We start from the raw sequence: 16,051 nt of genomic DNA, 5'->3' as shown, positions 1-16,051 counted from the left end.
TAGTTCAAAAGGTTAACCTATATCGAGGATCCCCGGACCTATGCTTATTTTCAACTCCCCAAAGCATTTCGTCGCTTACTTCTCTAGGTTGCTTACTATTTGACTAGATTGACTAGGAAAAAGTTGCCTTTGTATGGGATAATAAATGTGAGAGTATGTTTCAAACTCTTAAGGAAAGATTGGATAATGTTACCGGATTTTAGTAAGTCTTATGTGGTATACCGTGATGCTCCTAAGATGAATTTGGAGGTAGTGTAGATGCAAGGAGGAAGGGTAATAGCTTATGTTTCTAAGCAATTGAAAATTCATGAGAGGAATTACCTTACCCATGACATTGAGTGAGCAATCGTGATATTTACACTAAGATTTGGAGACACTACCTATATGATTCTAAGATGGAGGTATTTAGTGATCATTAGAGCCTCAAATTTTGTTTGACCCGAAGGACTTGAATATGAGACAAAAGAGATAGTTGAAATTTTTGTGGACTAGGATTTCAATCTTAGTTGTTATTTGCATAAAGTCAATGTGATGGTTGATGCTTTGAGTAGAAACCCTCTACATTATTTTTTTTCTTTATGATTAGAGAGATGGATCTTTTTGGCTGAAATTAAAGATTTAAGTTTGACTTATGAGATTACTCCGAGTAGTATGAAACTAGGTATAACTTGAGTAACGAGTGAATTGTTGAAGGAAATTGGAGACGTATAATTAATTGATTAATTTTGGTGACAAGATATGAGGCTATAGGATAAGGTGATGAATAAGAGTTTGACTTGGGTGTAGATGGACTGGTGAAATTAGAGATCTGATATGTATACCTAGTGAACTTACGCTTAGGTGCTTAATCTTTAAAGATGATCATAGAAGTAAAACCAATATTGTGGCAGATGCCTTGATTATGATGACCTCTAGTATATCATTTATGATGATTTAAGGGTTGGATTTGATTGAAGAATTTAAAGACTTATGCTTGGTGTATGAGATTATCCTTAGGAGCATTGAGTTGATTGTGTTGAAAGTGACTAGTGAATTAATGGATGAGATTAGAGAAGCCTAGGAGTCAGATCCTTTCATAGGAAACCAAGTGGAGAAGATTGGTAGAAGTATAGATAACCATTTATGAGTAGAAATCGACGTTGTTTTGAGGTGCAAGAACAAACTTGGGTGCATAGTAACCTTGAATTAAGGAAGATGATTTTAGAGGAAGGACGTAACAGTACTTTTAATATATATATTTAGGAACTAATGAGATGTGTCGGGACCTTAGGAGGATGTATCTGAATAGCGCAGCGGAAGTGAAGTGACCTAAGGTGAAGAAAGGAGTAGAGAAATTGTATACTTGTGTTTAGTATGCTAGAAGTCTTTAGGAATTTTGTAGCACTCAGACGTCCCATTTTGGAAGTGAGATGATGAGTAGATAGGCCTTAATTGTAGGTTTGTCTGAGATGCTTAAGAGGTTGATTCTATTTGTGTTTTAGTGGATAGGCTTGCCAAGTTTACTTGTTGTGCCCTTAGATATCTTTTGGTGAAATTGATAGAGTTGTATATCAATAAGGTAGTGAGGTTGCATAATAATTAGAAAGTAAGAAGCGAGGAGTCTACCATTGCAAAAATTTCGGGGACGAAATTTCATAAAGGAGAGAAGTATTGTAACAGCTCAATTTTCAATGGGCCGTAGGCCAAATTCGTTGCCCAGAACGGGCCGTTTCAAAAGTGAAACGGGCCGTTCTGGAATAAGTTAAAGGCCCAAAATTTGAGAAGCAGAACGGGCCGTTCTGGAGGGAGAACGGGCCGTTCTGCTGGGATTGGGAACGGGCCGTTCTGGTTTCGGAACGGGCCGTTCCAGTTCAAAAATTTGCGTAGATTTGAAGGGTCCAGAACGGGCGTTCCACTTTTGGAACGGGCCGTTCCGGTAGGTGAGCCTGAAATCCTATAAATAGCGCCCCTCACCTCTCATTTTCACACATCTCTCATTTTCTCTTCCTATTCTCTTCTGCTCTTTCTTCTTCCCCTCTTCTTCTCTCTGAAGACCATGGGGCACTTAGAGGAGGAGACCAAGAGATCCCTGTTGTAGTTTCAACTGCTGCTTATCCAGGTACGGGAGAAAAAAGGAATTATTTATATGTAGAGTTACATGAGGGAATTGGGTAGAGGAAGAATCCTTTAGGATTATGAGCAATTTTATAATTATTTCTGTTTGGAGAATTACTGGTCTTATTTGATTCTGTATGAATTTAGGATTAGAAATATATATTTAATTTATAAGAATGATGATCTGAGAGGGAGAACGAAACTGTAGAAAAGTGCTTGTGAGTTAGGTTTTGAAAGAATTGGGGGTTTTATTGTTTATGTTAAAGTTATATTAAATTGATAATTCCATTATTTATAATATTAATTTACGAATGTTATTGGTATATTATTTGATAAGAATTGATGATCTAGATGTAAATTGCTCGAAAGGTGTGTAAACCCTTATTTTGTTGGACTTGCCTGTTGTGTATGTGGTATGGAATTGAACTGTGAGATGTTGTGTGGAATGTGAATGAAATGTGATTGTGGTTCTTCACACCTATGACCAGGGGTGAGCACGGCCCGGGATTGTTACATGGGTATCGTGACCTTGGTTAACATGTCAGGGGTGAGCACGGCCCTGAGTTCGGGGTAACGTGACCTTGGCACAATGTTATATCAGGGGTGAGCACGGCCCGAGATTGTTACATGAGTATCGTGACCTTGGTTAACATATCAGGGGTGAGCACGGCCCTGAGTTCGGGGTAACGTGACCTTGGCACAGTGTTATATCAGGGGTGAGCACGACTCTGGATTGTTACGTGGGTAACGTGACCTTGGTTAACATGTCAGGGGTGAGCACGGCCCTGGGATAGGGATAACGTGACCTTGGCACAATGTTATATCAAGGGTGAGCACGGCCTGAGATTGTTAAATGGGTAGCGTGACCTTGGCATAGTGTGAAGTGTAAGATTGTGTGGATTGTGTGGATTGTGATGGATTGATGAAATTGTGGATTGAGATGTGAAGATGATAAAGGATTGTTAATTATGATATACATATATAAATGCTTGTGAATATTTCATTAAGTAATGAATAATGATGAGATTATGTTATGTTTTCCTTATGTGTTTTACATATGGATATTTTCTTTTCTCACCGTATAATTTGTGGATATTTTAGGTGAGGAAGATCCGGCTATGAGTGGCATCTAGAATGTCAACAGTTGATTTATGGGTATGCTCTGATATTGTGACATCGGGGTAGTGAATTTCTAGGACATAAATTGTATTTGAATACGGAGTTGAACCTATTATTTTGAAAATATTTTGTAACCTCTTATGTTTTATTTTCCAAGTTTCACTTTCAGAATATTTTGGATATTGAAGAATGTTTCTAAAGGTTTCATGTGAACCCTTTTACCTATTTTGAAAATTTGATTTTCTTAGTTTATTTATATTATTACAATATATGTGTTGAGGTAGTAAGGGTGTCACATAGGAAACCTCTACATCTATCATCCCTTATGATTAGAGAAATGGATCTTTTTGGCTCAAATGAAATATTTAAGTTTGGCTTATAAGGTTACCCTTAGTGGTGTGAGACTAGGTATTATTCGAGTAATTAATGGATTGTTGAAGGAAATTGGAGAAACATAATTAGTTGATTCATTTTGGTGACAAGATATGAGGCTATAGGATAAGGTGATGGATAAGAGTTTGACTTGGGTGTAGATGTAGCGGTGAAATTAGATATCTGATATGTATACCTAGTGAACTTACGCTTAGGTGCTTGATCTTTAGAGATGATCATAGAAGTAAAACCAATATTGTGGCAGATGCCTTGATTATGATGACCTCTGATATATCATTTTTGATGATTTAAGGGTTGGATTTGATTGAAGAATTTAGAGACTTATGCTTGGTGTATGAGATTATCCTTAGGAGCATTGAATTGATTATGTTGAAAGTGACTAGTGAATTAATGGATGAGATTAGAGAAGCCTAAGAGTCAGATCCTTTCTTAGGGAACCAAGTGGAGAAGATTGGTAGAAGTATAGATAACCATTTCTGAGTAGAAATCGACGTTGTTTTGAGGTGCAAGAACAAACTTGGGTGCTTAGTAACCTTGAATTAAGAAAGATGATTTTAGAGGAAGGACATAAGAGTACTCTTAACATTCATTTAGGAGCTACTAAGATGTATCAGAGTGGCGCAGCGGAAGCGTAGTGACCTAAGGTGAAGAGAGGAGTAGAGGAATTTGTGTACTCGTGTTTAGTATGCTAGAAGTCTTTAGGACTTCTGCAGCCTTTAGACGTCCCATTTTGGAAGTGAGATGGTGTGTAGATAAACCATGGGTGTAGGCTTGCCTAAGATGATTACGAAATTTGATTCTTTTTGGGTTATAGTGGTTAGACTCACCAAATTTACTTGCCTTACCCTCGTTGGTAATAGACATTCCTTGGTAAAATTGATAGAGTTCTACATCTATAAGGTAGTGAGGTTGCATAGGAATTAGAAAGTAAGATGCGAGGAGTCTACCATTGCAAAAATTTTGGGGATGAAATTTCATAAAGGAGGGGAGAATTGTAATAGCCCAATTTTCACTAGGCCAAGAACCCAATTAAGGTGGTTTAGTAGCCCGGAATGGGCCGTTCCAAGTTACTAAATAGTCCTACTTTTGGTAGCCTGGAACGGGCCTTTCCGAATATGGAACGGGCCGTTCCAAACCATTAAATTTTCCTATGATTCTTAGTTGGGAACAGGACGTTCCGGTTTTCAGAAATGGCTTTTTCACCTAATTGAGAACGGGCCGTTCCAGAGTTGAGAACGGGCCGTTCCCAAAATATGACCGTTGTAAGTATTAAATGCACCCCAGAACTGGTCGTTCTGGTTTAAGAAAGGGTCGTTTTGGACGTGATTTTTACTCGTGATTTAAGGGTCCAAAACGGGTCGTTCTGGATTTTGAACGGGCTGTTCCGAAGACATCTGATCCTATAAATAGAGCACTCTAGCACTCTCAAAAGCACACTTTTCGCTTCTCTCTTCTTTTCTTTTTTGCTCTCTTCTTTTCCTTCTACACTCTCTGAAGACCGAGAGGCACTCAGAGGAAGAGACCAAGGAGATCTCTGTTTTAGTTTCAGCTACTGTTTATCCAGGTACAGGGGAAAAAGGGATTATTTGTATGTAGAGTTACATGAGGGAATTGGGTAGAGGAAGAGTCCCTTAAGATTATGAGTAATTTTATAATTATTTATGTTTGAGAAATTGATGATCCCATTAGATTCTGTATGTGTTGAGGATTAGAAATATGCTAATAATTTGTAAGAATGATGATCTGGGAGAGAGAACGAAATTGTATAAAAGTGTCTGTAAGTTAGGTTTTGGAATAATTGGAGGTTTTACCATTATGTTAAGATTATATTAAATTAGTAATTCCATTGATTATTATATCAATTTATGAATGTTATTGTTATATTACTTGATAAGAATTGATGATCTAGATGTGAATTGCTTGAGGGGTGTGTAAACCCTTATTTTGTTGGACTTATCTGTTGTGTATGGGATATAGAGAATTGTGTATGTGATATGAAATTGAGCTATGAGATGAGATGTTGTATGGATATGATTATGATTGTGATTGTGGTTCCTCACACTAATGACCAAGGATGAGACGAACCTTGAGTAAGTGATGCTACAAGGACGAGCGTGCCCCTGGCATGGTGTGGGATGAGTGAGACAATTAACACGCATCACTTATGTCAAATATGGCAGCCCTGGCATATGGTTAATTGCAAGACTTTTGTGGATTGTAATGTGATTGTGGTTCCTCAGACTAATGACCAGGGATGAGACGAACCTTGAGTAAGTGATGCTACAAGGACGAGCGTGCCCCTGGCATGGTGTGGGATGAGTGAGACAATTAACCCGTATCACTTGTGTCAGATGTGGCGTAGCCTTGGCATAGTGTTAATTGTAAGATTTGAGTGGATTGTGATGGATTGATGTAATTGAGATGTGAAGATGATGAATGATTGATAAATTATGATATATATATATATATATATATAAATGCTTGTGAATATTTCATTAAGGAGTTATAATGAGATTATGTTGTGTTTTCCCTTGTGTGTTTTCCATATAGATGTTTTCTTTTCTCACCGTACAACTTGTGAATGTTTTAGGTGAGGAAGATCTGACTATGATGGCATCTAGAATGTCAACAATTGATTTATGGGTATGTTCTGATACTGTGACATCGCGGCAGAAGATTTCTAGTACATGAATTGTATTTGTATATGGAGTTGAACCTATTATTTTGAAAACATTTTGTAAACTCTTATCTTTTATTTTCCAATGTTCATTTTTCAATCATTTTGGATATTGAAGAACATTTGTAAAGGTTTTTATGTGAACCCTTTTACTAACTATGAAAGTTTATTTTCCTTAATTTAATTACATTATTACGATATATGTATTGGGGTAGTAAGGGTGTCACAAAATATATGTTCTTAATCAAATCTAGTGAAGAATCATTCATACATATATTTGTTACCACTAGCCAGTACTAATGTTTTGCACCCATACACCGGGTTTGTCACTTATTGAGCTATGAACAATGTAATGGCTTTTTGGCTGAAATAAATTAAAAAAAATACATAAAATAAATTTAAAAAAGAAACTAATCACCAACGATTTTTGACACGTAAGAGGTGACGTGGCATAAAAAACGTAAGGGAAGGCGTTTTGCAGATGGCACCTCTTTCCATTAATGACGTGCTGGGTTTGAAGATGGCGTCTTAACCCCCTGTGCCTTCTTCAATGCTACAGCAAACTCCTCCCCCATGCACCTCCTTCAATCCATAAATGTGTTGCAAAATGTGTTGCAAGGTCCAAGGGATGATAGACAGTTATGAAATGGTGCCTAAACACAATGCCAATTAATAAAAAAATATCAGATAACAGTAAAAGATAACAAATTTAGTTAGACTAAAATTCCCACGTGGCAGATACAACCAAAGCAGAGAAGCAACTATCTAGGTGCTAGTGTGCAGACCAAGAGTGATAGTCCCAAAACCTAGCTAAAAGAGGAAAAGTAGCAACGAAATTCAAAGAAGAGGCGATAAGAATGTTTGGCCGAGATTTTGGTGTTAGGAAAGTGAGATAAAAAAGAAGGTTGAGGTGGGAGTGTTCCTAGTGGTGGGTGGACAAAAGATCTTGAAGAAAAGGACATAATGGAAAAGTGTGAGATCCACAGTGAGGAAGAAAGAGCTGACTGAAATTGAGTCCATGCATGGTGGGGGAAGGAAAAACTGGATTTAAAAAGCCATGTTAATTCTACATTCAATGCCAAACCTTTTCACCCGAACAAACTTTCATTTGCTTCACCCTTAGCCTATTTTAGCCTAGCTTTCTATTCCAGATGAATTCTACTATATTATATCCTTTTTCAAAGCATATATCCAAATAAAACCACCTTCACACAGCAGCTATTCCTATTCAATGTGCATTGAACTTGTACAATAACACTCCACATCTTAAGTCCACAAAACCTCATTCCACTCCTTCATCATCTGAACAACTACTAAAATTTCCTCATGAACCCAAATCAACCTATCAATCACATCACAGGCATGCTTAAATTGAGACAAATTGCAATAACGCAAACTTACAGCTTTGTGAATATGCATATCTTGTTTCCTCCGCATCACTCCCGGTCGAATACCACCCCAGTATGTAGAAGTGCAGGAACACCTTCTTATCTGAACCAAAAAAAAAAAAAAAAAAAAAGCTTCCAATAAAATCAACACCTCCAAAAGCTTGAATAAATAAATAAAACACAAGTAGAGAAAGAAAAAAAGTAAAAAGTATATATGGTTATTGTCAAAAGGATGTGCTTAAATAAAAATAAAAAAACGAATTTCCGAAATTAAAGCCGCATCGAAATTATAAATCAAACAACACCATTGGTAGATAGATCAAGGTTCGTTTGAAGGTTTTAAATTATGGTCGAAATCACAGACAAATGCAGCCACAATTGCGAACGGGACGCAATGCGGCTACGAATTCAAAAACCTTGATGTTAACCATTTAAAAGAAGAAAAAAAAACTCCAATTTAACTTAGCAGAAAATTTGAAATTAAGAGAAAGAGAGAGAAAGGAATATTGAACAGAGTTTCGCATTTAAGTATTGTGTACGTTTCACAAGCGGTGTAAATTGATGGCGCCAGCTATGGAGGCGTCATCTTTTGCCACGCTGTCAGATTAAAGGAGGCGCATGGCGGAGGGGTTTTCTGTAGCATTGAAGAAGGCTCGGGGGTTAAGGCACCATCTTCAAATCCAGGCCACATGCCACGTCAGTAATGGAAAACGAATGGGGGAGGGACCATCTACAAACCACCCTTTTCCGCGTTTTTTTATGTTATGTCTTCTTGTGTCAAAAATCACCTACTTTAGTAATTAATTTTTTTTTAATTTATTTTATGTATTTTAATTTTTTTTTAATTTATTTCAGTCAAAAAGTCCAATGTAATGGGTTTAGTAATTTATTTTAATTTTTATTTTTCATATGAAACAATCACAAGGAGTGAATATCACACACAATATAAAGTATCTAGATCAAATGTTCATGATTATCCAAATCCTTCTTTTCTTAGCTAGCTACAGTTTATTTATGCTTTCCTCTTGAACAAATTCTGCTTGCTTCATGCTCCAAGCATTCAGTTCTGAAATCACCACACTCTTGCTTCCGTTGTTGAATACATAAAGATGTGCATCTTTGTCTATGGCCAATGATGGATAAACTCTAGCAGTTATACAAATTCTCCCTTTCTCCCCAAAACTCTCAATAATGGAGCGATCAATCTGCATATAATATATATGAAACTAAATATATCAAACTATCAAGCACATGATAAAACATTAAAGATAATATTTTTCATTAGCAATAAGCATACCAAGCTTCTAAGTGAAATCGTTTTGAGATTAGGATCTATGTCAAAGATGGTTCCATATGTTGTTTTATCAAGGTCCTGTCGCAATGAAGACCTGTGAAATGTACACAACATTGATATCACTAGTGGAGGAAAATCTAAATGAGAAGCCAAATTATGCACCATAATTTACAAATCAGTTTGGAAGAATATTAGAACTAACTTGCTCTGGTCGCTACACATGAAGCATACATATCTATTGGGAGCTCTATATATTCTGAAGAAGATTGCAGTGTGTTCTGCTTGGTCCTCTGATGCTAAAGCTAACAAACCAAATGGCCCTATTATGCCACTTCTAGATGCATATTCTTCACTACACAGCAAGTGGGGATCAACTTCACTTTCATCTAGCCACTCTGCATTCTCTAGTTCTGGTAGTTCAAATAACACTTCTACATCGGCCTTCAAAGTTAAGTTTTAAAAAAACATTATTTGGTTTTAAAATACATAATATATATATATATATATATATATATATATATATGTATGAGAAAATACAACACTAGTTTACTTACCTGTGATGCAGTGATACCTGAGACTTCAAGAATTGTTCCACCAACCAGTTTCTCTCCCATTATGCTAATTTGTTTGTCACGTAGTTTTTCTACCTCTTCAATTGGCCAGTGCATCAACCTTTTCCCACTTTCATCAAGCCAAACTTGTCTTGGAATACACTACATGGACCAATATCAATAATCAATTCAACATGATCACTATGATATGAATATATCATTATTGATGGAGTTATTTTTATGGTATTTGTCTGAGAGGATATTTTATGAAATATTTTTATAAGGTTATTACACAAACATACTCCACAATTATGAGATATTGTCCGTTTTGGGCCTTAGCCCTCACGGTTTTGCTTTTGGTCATCACCCAAAAGGCCTCTCAATCATTGAAGTATGTTTGTATTATATAAGTTGTTATTTGTTGTATTATTTTATCGATGTGAGACTTGTTTGAATCCCAACAATTGGCACGTTCCTCCTTGACTGAATATCTTTATCACCTAATTTGAGTTTCAAAATCTGCCTTTTCTCTTTTTGATTGGTTTCTTCTTTTTGTGATTTTGTTGTAATTCTTCTTGAGTGGGACCACTTTAACATTTGTCTCGAACTTCTCTTTTGAAGGTGATTTTTCATCATCTTCATTCTCCTCTTGATCATCAACTTTCTTTTGAAGACATGCATCTTTGTGTTCTTCACTTGTATCTTCATTTATAATTGACTCCTCCTCCAAATTTAAAGCAAAAGTTAATGCCCAACATGGAGCTAAAATAAGTACCTGTAAACCAGCCCATCCTTTCTCAATGTCATCTTGTGTAGTGTCACACTCATTCACCCACCTCCATAATATCCTCCTATTCTTAGCATGATCAAAAAATGACTTTGAGGCATAAAATTTACCATAGTCCAACCTTAAGTCCAAACTAGTTCCTGTGAACTTAACATCAGGGATAAAGTTCCCCTCATCACAAACATATTTACCAAGAAAATAATAGTCCTCGTGTCTGCAAAGATAGCTTATCTTAAAGACTTGTCTAACACTTGGATCATGCAAAGATGTATCCACACCATTTGTGCTTCCATTGAAGTACACAGGAAAAAAGTCTGGACACTCACAAACACCTGTATTATCTGTTGCATAAAAGGGATTAGGATCCTGAGTCCAATTAACAAAATCCTCACTTAGATAAAGAACTACTTTCCCTTCATCACCATTTTGAGCACCAATGACTACTCTCCATTTTCCATCTTTTCCCTGCGAAGCAGTTGAAGGGTCTCTGAAATTATTCACTTCAACTCCACTTGGTGGAGTCATGACAGGGTTCTGTGGGTGTTTCACCCATTCCCTTAAGAAGGGGTCTGAGGGATTCTTTGGCATGGCTAAGTTCTGAACTTGATGCTTATTATTATCAATTCCTGTGTACAAAATAAGAGGTTGCTCTTTACCTGGGAGTATAGTGGCTGACCCTGACCAGCAGCTGTTGATGTCATAGGGCTCACTTGGTTCAATGGCATGATTTAGATGAATCCAATTGATGAGATCATAGGACACCGAGTGAGCCCACACCATTTTATCACCAAAGGTTGCTGCATGAGGGTTATGTTGGTAGAAAAAGTGGTAAACTCCTTTGTAGTACATAGGTGCTGCCACGTGTAAATCAACACTTGTCATTTGATCATGGTAACTTTTGGATGTCATCTCAATGATTTCATTGAATTAAACGTTGACAAATGGACTAGTAGTAGTGTATGAACAAATTTCATGTGAAAAGTAAAATAACAGGAATTCTTGTTTTAGTTTTTATTTTTTTTCATACTATGATGCTGTGGAAAATAGGTAATGCTCTCTTGGGATAATTTTTTTAATGTTTATAGAAGAACAAAATAAGGTGAGTTATCTCATAAGCTAAAATTAACTTGTGAATAAGTTAAACTCAAGCTTTGGAGAAGTTAACTAAAAGAGCTTTTGTATAAGTTGAAGTAGATAAGTTGAGTTTAACATAAAAACTCAACTCAATTTATCATTCTATTTTCTTTTTTATAAATATTTACTGAGAAGTTTATTTGAATATGAACTAAATAAATAACTAGAAGTCCGAGAAATTCATGAACATACCATTTGGATCTGCATGATGAAAGGAACCATTTGTCCATTTCCAATTTGTGACAACAAAAAATGTCAAATGACCAAGAGAAAAGAATTAGACATGAGCACACTGAAATAGACACAAGCATATATGCTAAAACTAAATTGAGAAATACTAGGATTTTTCGATATAAAAATAAATAAATAATTGTTGAGGGTAAGTTATACCGTTCATCCAATTTTGTGGGGATTGAAAGTGGTACCAAGTTCTATAAGGCTGTTTCTTAGGTACCTTATACTTGATAAAGTTCATGTTGTCTGAGGATGCATTTTCATTGATCTCCATGATGATAGAACCAAGGTTATGGGAAGTTCGTCAACGAAAACCAGATGAATAGTGGCTTGGTTTGATCAAGGGCTAATGCCTGTACATGCAATTATGCACAAAATGGATCTTTCACTTGTGGAAAAGAAAAAAGCCACAGATATAAAATGAATCGTGCAGAAAAATCCATAACCTATTAGGATTTAAATATACACCAACTTTGAGAATATTGCAGCTGGAAATTATATTTATTGATGACTTGACCTTCTTAGTCAATAGTCTATGCCAATTCGAACTGATCTATAAAATCGGTTTAGTTAATTTATTTTTTTTTTTTTTAAAGTGAATAAGTTTGATTTTTCAAAAAAATCAATTCATATATAATAAAAAGTAGATAATCACACAATTATATAAGAACCAATTCAATTCTAAAAAATTTGATTCATATTTTTAAAAATCTTAATTGATCCACTTTATAAAAAAAATAGATCAATTGACCGATCTACTTATTGATTACATTAAATTTTGTAAAAATCTTATCTATAACACCTCTAGTGTGCAAATAAATTTAATATAAATTTGAGTTGCAATGATGAAGCTGGTGAGTATTTAAAGAATGAAACTTATTCACATGTTCTCTACTTAAAATAAATTTTATTTTAGTTACATGATTTAGTTTACAATAGTTATTAATTATAATTGAACATGCATAAACAACTAAGTACTACACTTAAGTTTTTTCCGTATTTAAGTACCAAGTAGTTTTTTCTCCCTGATTCATTTTAGATCTGTGACACTCCACCCACAAACTGAATAAAGATCCACTCCATGCAAAATAATAGCACAAATCATCCATGATCAAAGTCAATACTAGCCATTAGCCATGTGGTTCTTGTTGACCTTCCAATAACTTTGGTGTTATCATCATGAAAACCAATGCATCCCCCACATCATCAATTCATTCATGTACAAAGTACCTGAAACTGGATGAACGGTATTACTATTATCCTTAGAACTCTCAATTTTTTTCATCTACGTACTTCTACCACACATCACATGCTTATAGATGCTGATGTTCTAAATCACTGCCTGTGTCTAATTATTTTCTTTCTGTCATTTGACATGTTCTGCTGATGAATTTTGAAAATGGTTGTCTTCCTCGTGCAGATCCAGATGGTTTGGTGATCATCTAAATTTATCTGACTCATTTATTCATCTCTTATCCACAAATTTCTACAATGACCAGAGGAAAAAAACAAAAAAAGTCCAATTACTCTTAATTCATCAAGAAATTTTCATCAAATAGATTCATTGGAGAAATAAGCAAACATAAAAAATAGGTGTTAAGTGAAAAATGGATCTTAGATCTCTCAAATTTTGGAATTTTAATAACAAACGAAAAAATTTTACAAGAAAAAATATTTTCAAATATGTTTATCAGACAAAAAGCAAGATCTAGATGGTTTGTAAGACGATGTGAATAAGATAAAACATATAATTTGTCTCGTATATATTAAATGTTTATTATTTATTAAAATTAATGACAAAATTCATTTGAATGCTTGATTCATTAATACATTGAACTAGAAAATTATCTAAAAACTCACAAATTTGTTAAAAAAAACAAGATCATGTTTTTTGTTAGAACCAAAGACAAAAATCCTTGAAATCCAAGGGAAAGTTGATAAAAGTGTTGTTGTTGCTTTGCATTGGCATTATTTCTACAAGCTTCGTTTAATTTGAAAAGTTAATAAGTAACTTTCTTGATCAAATAAGACGTACTATTTTGTGAAATGCATCTTACATTAAATGAGTCAACGGTTACCTCTCATTATAAGGAAGCACGTTGAAGATAGACAAAGTAAACTTGTAAATTGGACTCAAAGTGTTGTAACGGTCATCCTCTCCAAAACTATTAGATAAGAATATTTGAAACTCAAGAATGACACGAGACATTTGTACAGAAACATACACAAAGAAACACTTTTTGCAAATCATATTTGTGTATAAGTTTCATTCTTTCTTGCGAAAAGTTTAGTGCTATATATTGGTTGTATAATGTATAGGTGAGATAAACACAACATCCCTATAACTTTCATAACCATTGTTATAAGGTTGAACCTAGAGAGACTTGTCTATAAGACAATACTTTATTAAATCTAGAGGGGTCTGTTTGAAAAGAATACTTAGTTGTAAAGTCTATAGAGATTTGTTGTGAAAAGAATACTTAGGATTACACTAGAAGTAATTTGTTTAAAGAATACTTATATCTTTATTGAAAGATAATGGAACTTAATTTAGTTGGACTGAGAACTGAACGTAATCTTGGTGGTTGAGACGAATTAGTATAAAAATACCTAGTGTTTCGTTTGACTTCTCTTCGTATTTCATCTGACTAACGTTACTATTTCACTAAAAAAAATATGAGTTTTTGATACACAATATTTAATCCCTTCTGGTATTTATTTTTTCACCACAATAAGAACTAATGCATAATACATTACTAGCTCTATTACCTCAGCCTCATCCACGTATCAACTCTTAATTCAACAAAAATAACCCCAAATAGTGACTATAATAATACAACTCAACACCATTTAAATAACATGTGAACAACATAAAAGTCAACACCTCAATTAATGCACAACTTATTGTTCAACTTGAACAACACTACAACATGGCATATGTATCAAACCACTCAATAACAAATCAACCACATATATACAATAAATCAACTACATGTGTCGTCACGCATTTTAATTAGGAAATCTTATACAATAAAGGTAAGTAGTCTGAGTGACTTGACCTTACCAAATCAACAACGCGATCTTTTCGAAACAACTAGATCAACAGTCAATTTGGATAAAAATTTACAACAACATGATTTTTGAATGTTGTCACTTAAACTAAGAAGTCTAATATTCTTGTCAGGATAGAAAATTTTGGATAAATTTACCCCAACATTAGCTTGCAACACTAAGTCCCCTATGAGATTAACCCATCGACTATATTTCTCCAAATACTACGCCCTTCTACTCAATCTTACCCATATACGGATCAACATTGGTCACTTTGTAATTAGTATAGCTCGACCTGATCTACATACCGCATCAACTAAAGTCCTAAATGAGACTCAACTATCCACTAATCAATTACTTAAGAAGAGTTTTCAACAACTTGGGCTAGTAGGGCACCACACCGATATCATCACAATAGAATATTTCAACTTTTGAAAACATTGTCTCCTTTAGTCCTAAATTGATCAACATTGCACACCATAATGCTTAAATGCCTTGAGCACTCTAAGCATCATCACCTCACTATTCAATAGTTAATCAACACAACATGTCTAAATGCTTAAAACATTCTCTATCAACACTTTAATAATTCAACAATTATTCATCTATATGTATTATCCCATATCAATGAATATAAAACTTACAACTTTAATCAACATACAACATGCAATAGATTCACATAACCTATCCATGTTCACTTTTTATTAAACACACAAGTTTTCATAAGGAAATCCACACCCGACACCATACACCTAGCGCTTGACACCATTGAGATAGAGAGTTCTTTGTCTCGTCCATGTCTAATGCCATTAAACCTACGCTTGGCATGGAAGAGATCAAAGATCCCTTAGGACAATCACATCTAGTGTGTCTAAACCCAAGTTCAACCCCAATTTAGACAGAGAAAAATCTATATTCTCGTGTTCGACATCACACCTTTAGCACCTGACATCACTCAAGCAAAGAGCTCTACCTTGGTTTCGATAGGCTCTCCACGCTCTAGGGTCTAGCATCACTAATTTAGATGTAATTCTCCCATAATCTTATGCCCAACACCATTCAACTCGCATTGAATGTGACCAAGTCAAAGACAATTCTCCCTTTTTTCACCTCATGCCCAACGCCATTCAACTCATGCCTAGGCCGAGTGAGATAAAGAACCCCTAATTTGAGTCACGCCCAGCGCAATAGTGAAATCTACATATAGCATATTCATGAATTGGCTCTCCTTTCACATGAAAATTAGGAAATCCATCATGCATTGCAACAAATGAGATCAAATCATAATAAAAAAAATTAGATCAAATCATGCATTCCATCTCAACTACA

General features: G+C 35.0%; 1 protein-coding gene across 2 annotated transcripts; it reads right to left on the bottom strand.

The window, feature by feature from the left end:
- Positions 1–6,506: 6,506 nt before the first annotated feature.
- On the bottom strand, positions 6,507–12,107 carry LOC109804698 (beta-fructofuranosidase, insoluble isoenzyme CWINV1). 2 transcript variants are annotated; one of them, XM_083063936.1, is made up of 8 exons: positions 11,828–12,107; positions 10,292–10,443; positions 9,520–9,678; positions 9,168–9,406; positions 8,969–9,059; positions 8,211–8,876; positions 7,685–7,774; positions 6,507–6,936 (listed from the first exon to the last, which is right to left on the bottom strand). In XM_083063936.1, the coding sequence occupies exons 1-6, from the start codon at positions 11,943–11,945 to the stop codon at positions 8,673–8,675; spliced, it is 963 nt and encodes a 320-aa protein (XP_082920062.1). In that variant the 5' UTR covers positions 11,946–12,107; the 3' UTR covers positions 6,507–6,936; positions 7,685–7,774; positions 8,211–8,672. The 2 variants fall into 2 exon arrangements, with proteins under 2 accessions (XP_082920062.1, XP_082920061.1); XM_083063935.1 differs by lacking the exons at positions 10,292–10,443; positions 11,828–12,107 and adding an exon at positions 10,960–11,731.
- Between the last annotated feature and the right edge of the window lie 3,944 nt (positions 12,108–16,051).

Source organism: Cajanus cajan, chromosome 9 (genome assembly GCF_000230855.2).
Source record: "Cajanus cajan strain Asha chromosome 9, NIPB_CcT2T_4, whole genome shotgun sequence".
NCBI classification, from domain to species: domain Eukaryota; kingdom Viridiplantae; phylum Streptophyta; class Magnoliopsida; order Fabales; family Fabaceae; genus Cajanus; species Cajanus cajan.
The sequence above is the reverse complement of the archived record's forward strand: the minus strand, read 5'-3'. Positions and strand labels throughout refer to the sequence as shown.

What these genes read in the sequence shown, in the direction of transcription:
- LOC109804698 (XM_083063936.1), bottom strand. Translation starts at nt 11,945, where the DNA reads ATGGAGATCAATGAAAATGCATCCTCAGACAACATGAACTTTATCAAG. An exon ending in CCCACAAAATTGGATGAACG is followed by an intron (nt 10,444 to 11,827) that starts GTATAACTTACC and finishes TTAAGTTCACAG; the next exon opens with GAACTAGTTTGGACTTAAGG. An exon ending in ATGTGTAGCGACCAGAGCAA is followed by an intron (nt 9,060 to 9,167) that starts GTTAGTTCTAAT and finishes TACATTTCACAG; the next exon opens with GTCTTCATTGCGACAGGACC.